The 18,453-nt window shown below is 36.5% G+C and overlaps 1 protein-coding gene across 15 annotated transcripts in view; it reads left to right on the top strand.

The window, feature by feature from the left end:
* Window positions 1-5,362: 5,362 nt before the first annotated feature.
* ubr5 (ubiquitin protein ligase E3 component n-recognin 5) overlaps window positions 5,363-18,453 on the top strand; it is a 94,067-nt gene continuing 80,976 nt past the window's right edge. For all 15 annotated transcript variants that reach the window (XM_066690911.1, XM_066690913.1, XM_066690918.1 and 12 more), the window contains exon 1: window positions 5,363-5,596. In XM_066690911.1, the coding sequence (XP_066547008.1) occupies window positions 5,535-5,596 (62 nt within the window). In that variant the 5' untranslated portion in view covers window positions 5,363-5,534. The remainder of the gene's footprint in view (window positions 5,597-18,453) is intronic.

Consider the following 18,453-nt stretch of genomic DNA (forward strand, 5'->3'; position numbering starts at 1 on the left):
CGGGGCCAGCGCCTGCTCCATCAAACCTCAGCTCTCATATATACTTTGCGTTCCGGCACCTTCGGATTTGCAAATTAAGCACTGCAAAAGGGTGAAGTTCTTGTTATAAATATTATATAAAAAATATTATTTATTAAGAAAGAAAAAGCTTGACCTGAGAACAATTAAGTGAAGCACAATGTAAAACTGTTATAAGATGGTAAATTCAAAGAAAATAAAATGTAATACAATGCACTCTGCTTAAAAGAATTACTGATTTAGAATCAATCATATGTAGTGATCAGAATCACTGAGACAAAATTATTCCTATACTGACCCTCTTTAATTACTCTGCCTGTAAACAACACACAATCTGCTTATAGGAATCAGTCCTGTAACATATGTAGTCAAGTATATAATAAGCCAGTAAAGCAATTTTTGAATTGGAATTTCATTAATACTGTTACTCTTGTGTTAGTAGGCACCTAACATATTAAGTAAATTGTTCATTTATGGGCACATCTACATGGCAGGAACTAGAATCACAGTTTGTAGCAGTAAACAAAAACACCACAGTATTGTAATTTGACAGTATGAGATTTTTTAACTTCATACTCTTCTTCTATCCAGGGTGCTGTCTTTTAAAATAAAATGTAGATCTTCAATTCAACCTTCACCAAACAATAGTGTCTTTATAACCCTGTTATGTGTGTGTATACATATATAATACTCAAAATGTATTAAATATTTAATCGTACATAAATAGACAAAGTGCATTTTGATTGCTCTATTGACCTAGATTCCTTATTGCCAGAACTGCCCCCATTATCATCACATTCTAAATCCCCATTGAGCCCTGATCTTATAATGGATTATCTCAAACCACTCAGGATTTGTTTACAATGTTCCTATACATATCCTTGACTTGACGTGAACCTGGAAGCAGCATATATATATATATATATATATATAAGTCAAAACTGTCCAAAATAATATTGAAAGAATACAAATACAAAACAAAATAAATGTGTATGTTAATATGTATCTGCACATATTTTACATCCTTCTGACTATGGTTTGAAGAAATAATCTGGTAATTTGTAATTGGAAGGTGGCTCAAACTTTTGATTGAATTTGGGCCCATGGATATAATCATTCTCTAAGTGAAGTGAAGTTTGACAATGGTCAATGTAAAAAAAAGGTCACAAAATAGAAAAAGACAACTGTCACTAATAATCATAGTTAAAAATCAAATATTAATATTAGTTATACAGTCTTAATATTGTGAGGATATATTTTTATTTTTGCCACTTAAAGAGTTCAGACAATCCCAAAACATGTAGTAGAAGTTAAGAGTTTACTTTGACCTAGATTCATTTGAATCCATGAGGATGAGGCCATTGGACCCCCCCCTTTTTTAATGGGAAAGGGCATTGCATATTTTACAGATGCATTGGTGTGGCACTATTTACCAGGTGTCAAATTAGAAGTGAAGCGACATGAAGGCAACACAACGCAACACGTTAAACCAACACATGGCAGTTATCCTCCCTTGAGTAACACTTGAGTGTGTGTTGGATGCTGTTAAAATCTGAATGTACTACAATATAAATTCAAGCTGGATAAACACAAAAAGACATTTTCTCATTTTGAGATGCATGCAACACCCACTTCATTGTTGTCAATATATGGGCTCTGACTCTTTTTACAAAGATTAGGCTATCTAGTGAGCTTTATTTCTTATATTTCCATTGCATTAATGATGCCCTAATAAATCTAAATACAATTATTGGGGATAAACCCAACATTTGGGCTTCCTCCTACTGCTCCTACTGTATCACTGCAAACATTGAATAGTATATTGAATTATATATATATATATATATATACACTCACCTAAAGGATTATTAGGAACACCTGTTCAATTTCTCATTAATGCAATTATCTAACCAACCAATCACATGGCAGTTGCTTCAATGCATTTAGGGGTGTGGTCCTGGTCAAGACAATCTCCTGAACTCCAAACTGAATGTCTGAATGGGAAAGAAAGGTGATTTAAGCAATTTTGAGCGTGGCATGGTTGTTGGTGCCAGTCGGGCCGGTCTGAGTATTTCACAATCTGCTCAGTTACTGGGATTTTCCCGCCCAACCATTTCTAGGGTTTACAAAGAATGGTGTGAAAAGGGAAAAACATCCAGTATGCGGCAGTCCTGTGGGCGAAAATGCCTTGTTGATGCTAGGTCAGAGGAGAATGGGCCAACTGATTCAAGCTGATAGAAGAGCAACTTTGACTGAAATAACCACTCGTTACAACCGAGGTATGCAGCAAAGCATTTGTGAAGCCACAACACGTACAACCTTGAGGCGGATGGGCTACAACAGCAGAAGACCCCACCGGGTACCACTCATCTCCACTACAAATAGGAAAAAGAGGCTACAATTTGCACAAGCTCACCAAAATTGGACAGTTGAAGACTGGAAAAATGTTGCCTGGTCTAATGAGTCTCGATTTCTGTTGAGACATTCAGATGGTAGAGTCATAATTTGGCGTAAACAGAATGAGAACATGGATCCATCATGCCTTGTTACCACTGTGCAGGCTGGTGGTGGTGGTGTAATGGTGTGGGGGATGTTTTCTTGGCACACTTTAGGCCCCTTCATGCCAATTGGGCATCGTTTAAATGCCACGGCCTACCTGAGCATTGTTTCTGACCATGTCCATCCCTTTATGACCACCATGTACCCATCCTCTGATGGTTACATCCAGCAGGATAGTGCACCATGTCACAAAGGTCGAATCATTTCAAATTGGTTTCTTGAACATGACAATGAGTTCACTGTACTAAACTGGCCCCCACAGTCACCAGATCTCAACCCAATAGAGCATCTTTGGGATGTGGTGGAACGGGAGCTTTGTGCCCTGGATGTGCATCCCAAAAAATCTCCATCAACTGCAAGATGCTATCCTATCAATATGGGCCAACATTTCTAAAGAATGCTTTCAGCACCTTGTTGAATCAATGCCACGTAAAATTAAGGCAGTTCTGAAGGTGAAAGGGGGTCAAACACAGTATTAGTATGGTGTTCCTAATAATTCCTTTAGGTGAGTGTATATATAAAATATATAAAATATAAAATTCAATATACTATTAAATGGTACATTTATTTTTATTTATTTATATATATATATATATATATATATATATATATATATATATATATATTATTTAAAGCTAGGTAGGAATGAGGTAGGAATGAATATCAAAGCACTAAAATAAATGTACCATTACTTTGAGGAATGACTTTGTTAAATGATTGAAATCTGATTTGCTTCCAAAACATTTAACAAATATAAAATGACACCCTTTGTTCCAGTGAGATACATGCTGCTTTCACCCTTCCCCCTGCTCAAAGCCTGAAGCTGTACAGCATGCCATTTCCAATAACTCTCATTATCATATCCTCCCACAGAAGAGCCAGGCACAGTGCTGCTTGCAGGTAAACTACATTGTATACCTCATAATACAGGCATACATATAAAATATACAAACTGCTCATTTTAAGATATGATCTCATACAACTGCAATTAATTACATTAAATTTAGGACATGATTAAGGACATTTACATCTGATCTATTGTCAATATTACATTTCTGACTTGTGCACCCTTTAAAATGGCTATGACAAAGAAAATAGAAAAGGTTATTATTACTAACAATAATTAATTTAACACTGCCTTGAAAATACCAAACTGACTTTATTGCTTTCAAAGTATAGAGTGAACTGGTTTTGCCATATTCACTTACAGTGTTATTTTCAAAAGTTTGAATGGAAAGTGGATTAAACTGTGGCTGTTAAAGGTTTGTTAATGTCCTCTAACTGACCCACATTGGTTGCAAAGAAGCAGACTGTTGGATAAGTGTCACTCAGTGAAGCAAATAATCAACTGTAAGAAAAAAGACATAACTCAATAAAACCAATTGAAGATAAAATGCCTTTGTTGTTTGAAAACAATAAACACTTTCGTGCTTGTGTGTCTGGTAGACAAATGTACTTCATTCCCTGTTATTTTAAAGGAAATACAGTCTGAAGCTGACCCTAGAATAACATTGACAGTGGTCTAATTAACTAACTCAAACTACTATTTCGATTTACCATTGTAATGTGGTGCATAATATTATATACTACATTAGTGTTTGTAAAATATCCACGTGCCATATAATAATAATAATAATAATAATAATAATAATAATAATAAGGAGAAGACAAAAAGAAACAGAAGAAGATGTTGATGTGAAGAATAATCAGCTTCCTCCTTCAGGGTTTTAGATTACTGCAGATTACTGAAACAGAAATGTATGGATGGTATTCATACAGGTGAATAGGCCTACTGATGAACAGGAAACCACCATCTGACAGTAATTTATGGTTTGGTTAAAATGTCAATAAAGTAAAACTAAAATAAATGTATTTTTGATTATTGTATTTAATTACCTTTTTTCTACAACAAGTATATGTGTGTGTGTATGTGTATATATATATATATATATATATATATATATATATATATATAGAGAGAGAGAGAGAGAGAGAGAGAGAGAGAGAGAGAGAGAGAGAGATACTTGCAATGCATGTGATGCAAAGGAGTGTTTTGATACATATCTAATGATGTGAACTGGAGATTTAAAAGAGCATGGTCCTTTTTAACATTCATTTGCAGCTTTCCTTGTTTATGCCACTCTGTATGCTATGTAAACAACTTTAATATAAAACAAGTTAAAATGTTAATGAGACACATTTTAAAATCAAAACTGAATACTTTTACAACTCTATTGACAAGTGTTTTATTGTATCACAGTGATTTCTATGCCAGTAATGTTGCTGACTACAGTATGAAAACAGTTGCCTTTAAAATAAACTGACAGGATTGCAGACACATGCAGATTGAGGGTAATAGGAATACCAGGATTTCAATTAAAAACAGAATATCTCCTCTGACAACTTGTTATAGTATACAATATATTGTATAATACAACTGAAGCTTAAAAACAAAACAATAAAACTTTTATGGTGGCAATCTGTGTTTATTAGAAAAACAATGATTAAATGTAAATGCATATCACCAACTTTACTAACGTATTAGGCAATATTTAATTGCTGTCCATTTCGTGTTATTGTATGATAAATAAATAAAACACGTTGTCCTAATAAACTTGAACGAACAACACATGGTTGCGGCCTATCACATGACAAAATCAGCCCCTCAGATTATTTTCACTGGCTTTATTGTGAACAACCAATCCTAAACGTTGTTACATCCTTTCCTGTAACCTTTCAACATCCAACCAGCGTCGAGCTTGTATCTGTGCTAATCAACACAGACTGAAGGAGCTGGTAGAGTTAAGATGGCGGAGTGTGGATGAGGAGGTAGCAAATCAAGGCTCTGGTTTTCTTTCGTTTAACTTGAATTATATGAATCCTTCACATTACAGTTAAAGTGATAACAACATTTCCCAATTCCTTCACATTTATTCGTCTTATTTTGGATTGAACCCATGACGTCTATACACTTTGTGGTTCACCCGTTGCCTGGGACCGAAGACCAGCTCAATGACAGGTAATTCTTGCAGAGGGTTGGAAACAGCTTTTTAAATCAATATTTATGTACAGGGTGTGGTACAAGAGTGTTCATTTGATGTTATTGCAACGATGGCCATGCCGTTTCGTCGATTCATACCGAGTAAATCATGCTTTTTTTGTGAAAGTGGAGCGAGGCCCGGCATTTCGCTCTGTCTTCTCAACGTAGAGTGATTGGTGGAGGAGGGATCCATATTAGTCAAAGTTGAACTGAGACGGACAATGCGGGTTGGGGGATGGGGGAATGAAAAAGGCGATAAAAAGAGAGGGAACATTATAGGAATATTATATTAATCGTACTTGTCATGTGGAACTGGAGCAATATTATTTTAGCCACATTTGATGGTTTCTTGTATATGTAATACATGTATATAAATGTATATATTGAAATGTGCTTTAACGATTCGCATCTACAAAAATAAAGCGGTTGGGAAAGTAACGCCACTTTTAGATTTTCGTAAAATATTGTATATTACTATAATTGTTTCAGTTGTCACATTGAATGTGTTTTTTAAATAAGCACCCTTTGTCTCTGTCTGATTATATATTTATCAGAATCGGGAAGTCGGGTTTAATTAGTTGGCTAACTGTATTTAAACTAGTATTGTTTGGTTAGTCTAATGTACACGCCGTAATGCACCCTCTGAACCATACGTTTTACGTTAGTGTTAGCTTTGATATTTTATAGTTTATATTCATATACAATTTAACTGTATTACTACACAACTTGTATAATGTCATCTAGATACCAGCAGTTGCCTACAGTACTTGTTTTCAACACACATATCTATGGGTTTTCATGTTCAGGTTAATTACAGACAATTAGGTCAAAGAAAAATGACGGCCGTTACACATGGGCAAAAAGTACATTTTTATGTTGCGACCTGGTGACACCATTTTGATGGAATTCCATCGCCGCCTCTGAACACCAGTATGTGCCAAAGGACTGTTCTTGTAATGGGTTAGGTTGGTAAATAGGGATTTTGTGTAAAGCTGTAACGTCGTTTTTACAAACGTTGGACATAAGCTATTAATTTTTTTATCATTCCTGTTTTTTTATTACTAACAAATATATTAAGAATATGACTAGAAAGAGCAGAAAGCCAAATACAGTATTACAGCTGAGGGGGAGATTAATTACACAAAAAGCAGGGCATCTAGAAATGATGCGCCAGCAACAAAAGATGGACAGGGCTGTAAATATACAGCGAGGAAACGTCCTTCTAATCTTATAAAGCCATCATTCATAATGAATGTTAGCTAGCAAACGTCACATCTGTAACTACAGATTTACTGCACTGGCAATTGTGCCCTGTATTTTAAAGCTGTAAGAGACTTATAGCAACACTATTTATTTTACTTATGCTTCAGTAGTTCTCTATCTTGATTAATGGGCCATTATTTTACCCATGAATAACTATAAAGTGATGGTTAAATATGCTTGGGGCTGCTGTTCTTGAAAATAATTTTCCTACATAAACTTTTTTGAAGGAATTTTTGAGAATCAAAACTGTTTAGTGTTCATATTTACATATTTTTGTTAGATTGCCTTTTTGACTAGGCCTCTGATTATGCAATTAAGGAAGCTTGTCATCTTGGTCTAGGTATGATTTTTTTTTTTTTTATAGATCACAGTATGTAATTGGTTATATCTTATTAACATTTAATTTAACATACCAATTTCACCTTGAGTTTATCAATAGATAGTAAAACAGGTTAAAGCATTACACAACCAAAAATGACAGATTCAAAATAGTTGAACATTAGTCAGATTAACTAGGTTTTGTCAGTTATTTAAATTTTAAAGTTTCTTATAAATCAGTGTTCATTTTACTTTCTTATAACCAACATTTTCTTTACTGCAATTTTCTTCCCGGCATGCTGTCCTAATTATAATTAATTTAATTAGGTAGTAATACTGGTATGTCAAGACACTAGACAGTGTCCTTATGGAATTGATTTACTGTTATAGATCAACTAACTGTAAAGGCTATAAGATGTTTGTTGTTGTGAAGTGGCAGAAAACCTTAAAGTAGCAAGTGTAGAAACTAGTGATTTTTTTTTTTGTGAGAGGTGGAATGTTTTATTTTTTGACTTTAACATTTAATTTCACCATACAGCTTGATGGGTGTAACCCTGATTTATGGATGCAAGTTGCTTGCATTCCTCTTCCAACTTTTTCAAATTGCAAGTGTCCTCCCAAGCAGAGGGGTTCTACTTGTCAAATGTCAGTTTTGAGGCACAAGAGATAGACCATGGTCAAATAATGTATTCAAGCTAAAGTAATTGCTAGATTAAGATGCTGCTGAAAGACAATATAAAATGTATAGAATTTTATAAGATGTTAGCAAGGTAACATCACCTACAGTACTTTTTGTAATGACCTAAATCCCAAAAAGTATTTTTGTTTCTTCTAAAGGAGCAATCAATAGAATGTATTATCACTAGAAGTAAATGAGAGGCAGGTTTAGCTATTGCATTGTTATAGTTTTACATTTAAAAAAAATGTTTTGAGCTTGATAAAACAAGTAATTTTAGTTGTTAATTTGCATAGCAAATGATTTGCGGGGCTGCTATACAAATGAAAAAAGCAATGAAGTCAGTTCTTAAACAGTATTTTCATGTGAGTGTCAAAAGGTATGTAGTGAGTACAATTATTAATACAGTTGTTTTTCTCATCTCTTTGCAAGGTATATGCTTGTATTTATGAATGTGACTCAGTTGCCCTCTGTACTAAATATGTTCCTGTCTAGGGCTACTTTTTCCCTAAAAATACATTCTTTAGCTTTGAAGAAAAGCCTATAAACTGAAAATTAACTACAAAATAAAATCATCCAAAATGTCTGTAAAAGCACACACTTTCGATTTTTTTTTTTTTTTGGGTAATAATTTTAGGAAAGCTTTACAGATTGTACTTAATAAGAGAATAGTAAGGCATTTTGTAGATGTCTTTTTTCTTTTCTTTCAAACCCTTTAAATTCCCCACATCAGGATCAATGTCAGGCTTGGTTAGGTTGAGTGCAGTGTTATGTTTTACAAAAATGGGTGTTTGTGTTTATTGTGCAATTATTGTTTATTATTACCTTAAGTGGACCCACCCAAATTGATCCTTGGGCTTTACATTCTTTTGTCTACAGCTATACAAAAAAAAGGAAAAAAAATCATTCAGATTCATTCTGCACTACTCTCAAAATAAACAACAGATGTCCTTAAGTTTAAGGAGTAAGTAGTCCCAAAACTAAATTTGGTAATCCCAGGTGCATGAACCCATTTCTCCACCAGTACAGTTGTAGGTTTTTGTTTTCTCTAATTTTAACAGTTTAGACCTCCAGAAAAGGTTTAAGTTTACAATGTGTAAAAGGGCATGCATCAGAAAATTGATGACCCAGGTAATGCAGACAACTATGAAATTAAATAATTGTACTAACCCCTATATGTACATATACACTGTGGCTTCCCAGGAATGGTGCAGATTTGTTTGCTATAAAACTGTGCTTTCAATTTTCAAATAGAAGTTATTGTACTTTTCAAATACTCTTCGGTATGGCAGACGTTCATTAATTGGTTTAAACAAACTTTAGAACATTTTTTTAATATCATTTTGGCAGAGGCCCTTATTCAGTGTAAAATAGTTTATACAATAGCAACATAAACAACAAAATATATTTTTCCCCCCAAGAATTGATTGACATGCTCAAATGAGTGTAGTAATAGCAATTGTAATTTTATACCATATTTACAGTTTCATTCACAGTGGTAAAACTTAATACACATACTCCCCCCACAAAAGCAGTATATGTGAAGAATTAAGTGTGCAACTTCAAAGCTGTTTTGCCTTTTAAAATTATTTAGTGTACTATTACTTGGCAGCAGCAATGATCTTGAAGACCACTTTCAGGGTTCCACACTAACCAACAACATGCAATACATTTTTATCATTTTTGGTCTTTTGAGTACAGATTTGTGTTGTAGACTTTACACAAGTGGAGTAGTGATGAGGGCTGTAGGTTTAGTCCCATGTGGAGGGCATAGCTCTTGTGCCCTTGAGGAAAGTACTTTACCTAGATTGCTCCAGTAGAAATCCAGCTAAATAAATGGGTAATTTGATGTAAAAATGTGATATAATCTAACAATTTTAAATCACCCTTGAATCTTAAAATATTCATAATCCCTGTATGATGAATTTGGTTGGCAACCTTTTAATGAATTACAATGTATGTATAAAAGTACTATTATAATTGATATGTTTAACCCTCTCAGAGCAGTAAGCGCACAGCCACTACAGGACTACAGCAGTCTAATACAAATTACAGTGTTTGGTATAGCACAGCAAATTACTTAATTTTACATAAATATAATGATCATTTACATTTTTAAGTCATTCTATAATTTGTTTATTTTGGGAATGAATTCAGAAATATGCATTAGCAAAGACACCATTTTCTCTAAACAACATTTTCAAAATCAACCCAAGCAAAAAAATAAAATTTACGAATCCCCAGAATGTTCTTTTTAAAATATAAAAACACCTATAAGTCTATAAGCTCGTCACTACACGGCAAACCAACAACGGAAAAAACACGAATGAAATCCGCCGGTCTAGTTGTGCTGTGCTGAATAAATATAAAAGGACAATAATAAGTACATTTGAAGATCGTTATTACTACCAGTAATATTTACAAAATTGACAAATATGCTGAATGCACACTTTTTACATTTGAAGAATACATTTTAAGTTAACATTAATCTCATAAATAACAACCATAAATCAAACATTGCAGAAATAAATTAGAATATATATATTTTTTGGGTCTGATACCGATAATTAATCTGATAACCGATATATCTGCTGATATTTACTAATTTTATTAGCATGCAAAAACCGACATTTTCTAGCATGGATTCCTCAAATTTTACTCTCGAAGAGACAAATATATGCACTGAAGGCTGGATTTTTACATTTGAACAATAAACAGAACTTTATTAACTTAACATTATTTATCATAAACAACCACAAAATCAAACATTGCAAAAATAAAATGTATAAATTATAATGTAATTATTAATGAAAACTTGCATGTTTTGTAAATTAGAGCATGGAGCATGTTGTTATATGAACAGTTTCACACACAAATAGAAAATGGTTCTCCTCAGTCCTCAATACTGCCAATTCAGTAGTGGCGGTTATCGTGCGGAGAAGCTGTGCTTTCTGCATTTTCTCTCGAAAGACAGCTCTGTCTGTCCTTGTAAATGTTCCCAACAGTACTTACAACCCTCTCCCATGGGACAGAGGAAGGTGGGGAGCAGAGGTATCTCCTTGCCAGTAGAGACACTCCCTTAAAGCGTCCACTGTTTTGGCTCTACCACTCAAGAGGGTTGCCTTTCTTCCTGTCAATCACAGATTCTGTAAGCTAACACTCCAGCTCTTCATTTATGCTCCCTGATACCTCTGTATGAGTCTGTGAAGTTAGCATGCTCTTGTAGAGAGTATCTAGGAGACTGTGGGACTATTCCTCCACTCTAGGCCTTTTGGGGTCACCCTCCTCAATGTTGGTTGCTGATGGTGTTCTGTCTGGTGTTGTAGTAGCCTTTGTAACCACTGCAGCTCCATAATCAACTTGTCCCTCTCTTTTGATCTTGGGTCAGTTGCGGACCATTTTGCTGTCCTGTCAAATACTTGAAAAAGAGTGGGCTGTGTTGACTGAGTAGCTGTCTGTGCCCTTCTGTCATCATATTCTTATTTGTTTCATGCTCAGGTGTGTCCACAAATTACTCGTATTTTTTAGGCTAGCTTTGTTTGATCCCTGGCTGACTTTCACTGTGCAGATATTGCAAACTACTGCACCAGAAGAGTCTTTGGTGTTAGAAAACCTCCCACACCTAGCATTTGCTGCTAGCCTCAGCCATCTGTAAAAACAGAAATGAGAGAGGAGATTTAATACAGTCAACGATCATGATTTAGTTTGTAAATTGTAAATTACACACAGAGATAAATAGAGTAAACTGTCAGATATATTTACATAAGAAGCACCACAGTTTTGTCTTTTCAAGTAGATCATCTGCTTGATCCTACTATACTTATGGGAAATAAATAACCTTGCGCACATCACCAAAAACAAGAAAAATACTACTCTAACCCTTTCAGACAGTGAAAATTCTTTAAGTAGTGATGTGCATTACAAATATTGACTCGATAATTTCACAGCTGTTATCCATGAATATTCAAATAGTCGCTCCCCCTCCATCCCATTAAAAATGCGACGTACGTTCATTGCAAAATAATGCAGTGACAATTTTTGCAATTGCAAAAAGTTCTGAACTTTATTTTAAAATACTTATCTAACACAACTTTGTTAAACATGAGTCTATATAAAAATACCTTCCTATTAGAAGACGTATGGAAATGGCATAACCGCAGCAATAAGCAGACCTGTCAACTCTCACTTATCTCATATTATTATTATTGTTTCCTGATTTTCACAACTTTTTTGTCACAATGTCAAATTAACTATAAAGGTTGTGATAATTTTTTTATAAAGGAATATTTTGCAGTGACAGCTGTAACTGACGACCAAAATGTTTTTATTATTAAATTCAGTAATAATTTAGCAATCTGAGCTGCAACGAAAATGGCTTAATGTTAGCGCTATTGTGGCAATGTGTTCCGGTCATAACACCGATGTACAAAATGTATTAGACTGATTTACTAAATGAAACGTTTCCAAACCGCACTCAACATTAGGGTTGGGAATCGAAAATCGATATACGATTCCAGAATTGGAACTTAAGGTGAGGAATCGGATACTTGTTATACAATTAAAATTGATTCATGTGTGCGCATTTTCAGATAGACCAGATTTTATGTACACGTCATTTTGAGGACCCGAATGGTGATCTGCCAGGAGCTTCGTCGCTAATCTACGTTATTGTCATGCAAACATCAGTCGTGATGGACCGCGGGAAGCGCTCGAAAGTGTGGCTACACTTTGCGAAGTCAGAAGCCGAAAAAGCGAAGTGTAATATTTGTAACAAATAACAAATGTTGCAAGAGAGCTGTCGCCACCAACCTGACAAAGCATTTGCGGTTGGTTCACCGTATAGATTTACTAGAATGCAATGTGTTTGATGCCTTGCGTTGCCTGAGTGCCTCTGCATCTGCTCCGTGTTGTGTATTTAAAGCACTTTAATTTAACAGTTTTGCACACTTACAGCTCTTAAACGAGTCCTCAGTTTTTATGTAGCCTGCTGATTTTTGTTCATGGATTTCAGCTGCAACTAAATGTTTTGTAAAATAAGACACAGAATAAATGTTTGATATCAAAATGTTTGACTTTTTTTTTTTTTTTTTTTTTTTTACCACATTGGAATCGACACTAGGAATTGATAAAATTCAAATGATACCCAAACCTACTCACCATATAGACATACCTGTGTACTCGAGTTATTAGTAGTTACCAGTGATTAATAAATAAATAGCAATAGCTGGCTGTGTGTGTAGTTTAATAACATTAATGTGTTTGTTGCTCCTCTTTCCTGTTATTGCTAGCATCACAGAAGGGTGTTTGGCTTTTAGGTGGGTTAACATAGCAGCTGTAGATTTGTGGTAGTTTAATGGCACTGCACATATTTTACCCTTAAGTGTTTTCATTTATGTATTTCCATGTGGAACTTTTGTCACATTCTTGTAGTGCAGATTTCCTTAGATATGTTGGAGCTGCGCAGATCTGCACAGACCCGCGAAATCTGTGCTACATGAACAGGACCATTAAGTTATTTTCTAGTTTAGCCAATCACGGACAAGAAATAACTCTCACCCTCCCTTCAGTCTTTATTACTGCTACATAGAGAGTACAGACTTTGCAATAAAATCTAAATGTGTGTGTGTGTGTGTGTATGTATATATATATATATATATATATATATAACACCGATCAGCCATAACATTATGATTAGGGATGGGGATCGAGACCCGGTTCTATTATGGACCCGGTTCCAAATTTCTCAAAACCTGAATATCAATAAGGTCCAAGCTTATGGATACTGCTATCGAGACTAGTGGGTAATATAATGTAACGTTAACTTTGTCTCGAGAGACAAGTGTCATGTCATTAAAATCACTGGTGCACAAACATACATCGATTGTCTAATAAAATTACTAAATTCAATTGCATTGCCTGCCAACCGCCTTTAAAGTAAACGAAGAAGAATTTAATTGCGTCACGCCCTAATTTGCTTAATTTCTCATTTCGTTGCTTGCTAAGATGGCTGAACGTACTAATCTTTCAAAGGTTTGGCTTAATTTTAATAAAGCCAAAGATAAGGAGGAAGCAACATGTAATTTCTTGCAAGGGGGTGAACACTACAGCAATGATTAAGCACCTCAGCGTTGTGCATCAGTTAAAGGGAAAATGCAGTACCTTCGATTGTCTTCGAGTCGCAACTGTGCCAACTCCGGCTGCCATTGCAGGACAGTCATCCTCCTCCACCCAAGGTATTGACAATAATAATCCATTACAGTGCAACTATTTCACTTGCATATGCCCCTAAAATTAGATACTTGTGCGAATGGGAAAAATAATTTACGAGCACAGTGTGTGAAGAGGTGTCGATTATTTTTTCTTTTTGTGTAAAGCATGATATTTATTCTATTTATGTATATTATTTATTTTCTTTGTTGTTGGAAAAAACGTGTTGGACATTTTGCTGCTGATGTATTTTATTGTTCTCATAGTTATATGTTATGTTGAAATCAGAAATTAAAGACTCACAGTTTTTGCAATAATAGCAATAACAGTTCTGTTAAGAATTTGTCATCTCGTCTTTCCACCAAATAATAGAAAAGTATCGATAGTGGTATCGATTTAAAGACTCGGATTGTTAAGCAATCTTGAAAATGGTATCAATATCAATAATAATTAATGATCCCCATCCCTAATTATGACCACTGACAGTGGGTGGGATATATTAGGCAGCAAGTGAACATTTTGTCCTCAAAGCTGATGTGTTAGAAGCAGGAAAAATGGGCAAGCGTAAGGATCTGAGCGACTTTTTACAAGGGCCAAATTGTGATGGCTAGACGACTGGGTCAGAGCATCTCCAAAACTGCAGCTCTTGTTGGGTGTTCCCAGTCTGCAGTGGTCGGTACCGATCAAAAGTGTCCAAGGAAGGAAAAGCGTTGAACCGGCGACAGGGTCATGGAAGGCTCATTGATGCACGTGGGGAGCGAAGGCTGGCCCATATGGTCTGATCTAACAGACGAGCTACTGTAGCTCAAATTGCTGAAAAACTTAATGCTGGTTCTGAAAGAAACGTGTCAGAACACACAGTGCATCGCAGTTTGTTGCATATGGGGCTGCGTAGCCGCAGACCAATTGAGCATCTGGGGGATGTGCTGTACAAACAATTCCAAGTCCATGGAGGCCCCACCTCGCAACTTACAGGACTTAAAGGATCTGCTGCTGCAGGTGGTCATAATGTTATGGCTGATCGTTGTGTGTGTGTGTGTGTGTATATATATATATATATATGATTTTTTTTTTTAAATAAATATCACACGAGCTATAGTGCGATATGGCCCTACATCATGATCATAAGTGGTGTTTTTTTATGTTTTGTTCTCATGACATATGATATGTGCATTCTTATCTACATTACTTTGTATGTATTTTACAGATATTTGCATTAATTGTTATTTAATTCTTGCATGTTGCAGGTGTGTGACTAGATAGTAGCCTACCTCATGCTCATCCCTGTACCCAAGTGATACCACTAAGTCTTCCATGCTTCTCTTGTAGTTCTTGTGTAGTCAAGCCTTTCCAGAATCCAGCACAGTACTATCCATCTCTGCTCACAGACCCTGACTGCATTGTTTATTTATTAAGTAATGCTTGCATTCACCATTGCATAGGAGAGGAACTGGTGTGCTAATACACGTTTTAAACTCTATAGATGCATAACATTCAGCATCAGACTCAGTGCAGATCATGATATCTGTCTTGACTAATACAGTTATGCACTTGAAGTGACTTTCAATACAACTTCTTTATTTTAACCCTTTGAGGTCCCCCCCCATTTTCACCTGATTTTACTGTTGTCATATTTTTACTTGTAACTGTAAGGGCTAAAGGCAAGTATCTTATATGGGAACACTCAGCACAAACTGGAGATTCAGGAAATAACATAAATAATTGTGTTTGCCCACCAAAGTTAATAAAGAAATAAAAAAGGTGAAGAAAAACAAAAGCACTTATAAGAAAAGTTAATTTATGGTCAATATAACATTTTTTGTAGTGCTCCAGGCAGACTTTTGACACTGAACAGTGAAACTTCAAAGTCTAATAATATATAGTCTTATATAAAACAGAAACTCAAATCTGACCTCCAGAACAGAAATTACAGCCATTTATATTAGACTACCAACAGCCGGAATAACTATATACAAGTAAAGAAGAATACTAAACCGGGAAACAGAATTCCAAACATCTGGCTCTTGAATATTGTCACTTTAGGCCTTACATAGACGCAGGCTATTCTGTACTGTTGTTGCAGTGACTCTTCCCAGCCCCCATGTTGCCATGGCATTGTATTCTTGTACAGAGCACACTGTCAGTGCCTTTCATAGTGCTGTATACAGACTCGGCATCTATGATTTGTTATTGAAGGGTAAGGCGTTTTATTTGTGTCAGATTCCATTTTTCTACTTTGTATTTGGTTTTCTTGCTGTATCGTGTCATTCTGCTCTGTCTGTGAATCGCGTCTATTCTGTAAACACCCTGCTTCCCTATGTGCGGTCTGTGAGCTCTCACATGAACACACAGCTCAGCGCAGGCTTGCCTGCTCGGATATGGTCGTGTTTGGTGTCATTGGAAAGCTGTCCTTTTCGACACTGACAAACCCGTTGGCCAATGAGGGACAGGATTCCAGTAACAGGGCATGGAATGTGGTCCCCGTCTCCCCTCTGGGCCGAATGCATACGTGTTTCTTAAAGGGCTGGTTAAGCACTGCATATACGGAAATGGCCGTAACTAGGCTAATTCGCAAGTTAAAGATGTGCGGTTTTCTCGAGTGACAGCTTTGAGCACCTATGGGAGACAGGATTAGAGTAATATGAAGTAGAATTAGAACAAAGATCGTGTTAAGTGATGGCCTAGCTAATTTTAGCATTTTACATGAGTCAGTTTCTCCTCAGGTTCATCAGTCCTTGTCAGTGCTCAATCTTGCCGATCCAACAGTGGCTGGGTTAGTGCAGGAAGCATGGCATCTCTGCATTTTTTCCCAAAAGCGAGTGCTCAAAAGTGTAACTTATTTATTCTGTATGTTAAAAATATTGCAATATGAATCATAGCCTAATCACGATGTGGGATTTTAAATGGTGAAACTATACACAATATTTATTAAACTTTGTTTGAGAGGTAGGGCTGGGCGGTATACTGTAAAAAACAATATTATTATTTATTTCTTGGCAGACACCCTTATCCAGGGCGATTTACAACATATGTGCAAAAATACAGAGAAGTACAAGGCATCAATCATTACAAATTCAACTTAGCTAAAACATAGCAATTCAAAATAATACATTTTACAAATTCCAATTTACAATTTACACAAGTACAGTAAGAGACTTCCTACATCCTGGACGGTGAAAGCTAAGTGCTGTCAAGATGTAGGGTTACAGACGAGGGCTACGGGAAAGGGAACAAGGAGGAAAACAAACAAGAACGCGAGGAGCATAATAAGCTGAAGTGCTATCTAGCAGGGATAGAGGACTAATATTACAAGTGCTGTCGGAAGAGATGCGTCTTGAGTAAGCGCTGGAATGAGGTCAAGGACTCTGCTGTTTTGACTTCGGTGGGCAGGTTGTTCCACCACTTAGGGTCCAGGGATGAGAAGGAGCGGGCTCTGGAGGAAGGAGAATGGAGAGGAGGCAGAGTTAGCCTTCTGGCACTGGAGGAGCACAGTGGTCTGGAGGGGATGTATGGAGAGACGAGTGACTGAAGGTAGCTTGGTGCAGTGTGGTCAAGGCAGTGGTAGGTGAGGGTCAAAGTCTTGAACTGAATGCGTGCAGCTATCGGGAGCCAGTGGAGGGAGCGGAGCAGTGGAGTAGCGTGTGCGAATCGTGGCCAGACGAGCCGTAGAGTTCTGGATGAGCTGGAGTGGGCGGGTAGTGGATGCAGGCAGGCCGGCCAGGAGGCAGTTGCAGTAGTCCAGGCGGGAGAGGACCAGTGACTGGACGAGTAGCTGAGTTGAGTAGTCGGTGAGGAAGGGACGGATGTTGCTCAGGAAGAATCTGCAGGTGCGCGTCAGCATGGTGATGTGCTGGGAGTAGGAGAGTGCAGGATCGAGGGTGACTCCTAGATTTTTAGCGGAAGAAGAAGCAGAGAGTGTGGTGGATTCCAAGGGGATCCATTATACTGGTATTCATTTACTGTGTCATTTAGTCTTAGCATTCAGCTATCGATAAATTGGATCGTGTTTGCGTATCCTATAACTAGCTGCTCCGGCTGCTTGAGACTGCACTCTCTGACATGAGACGCATCTGATCCAAAAACGCCGATGGTGTTAGTGTAATGCAAATTTCCACAGATCTGCGCAGTCTGCACAGCTCCACCAATGGGATAGGTTGCAGTAACGCGCATCTGAGTCTCTACGTAGAACTGAGCTTCTCGAATGCGATCCTTGTTCTGGAATGAATGCTGACTCGGCCAGATTTCGAAAATAAATTCCATGTATATTGCGTGTTGACATAGACAAGCAAACGTGATCAGTGCACAGTCAATGAAGATGAGATGGAGGAGAGTATTGTGGCTGAAATGTCACGGCAAAAGTGACCCTTGTGAA

This window comes from Amia ocellicauda, chromosome 18 (genome assembly GCF_036373705.1).
Source record: "Amia ocellicauda isolate fAmiCal2 chromosome 18, fAmiCal2.hap1, whole genome shotgun sequence".
Classification (NCBI taxonomy): Eukaryota; Metazoa; Chordata; class Actinopteri; order Amiiformes; family Amiidae; genus Amia; species Amia ocellicauda.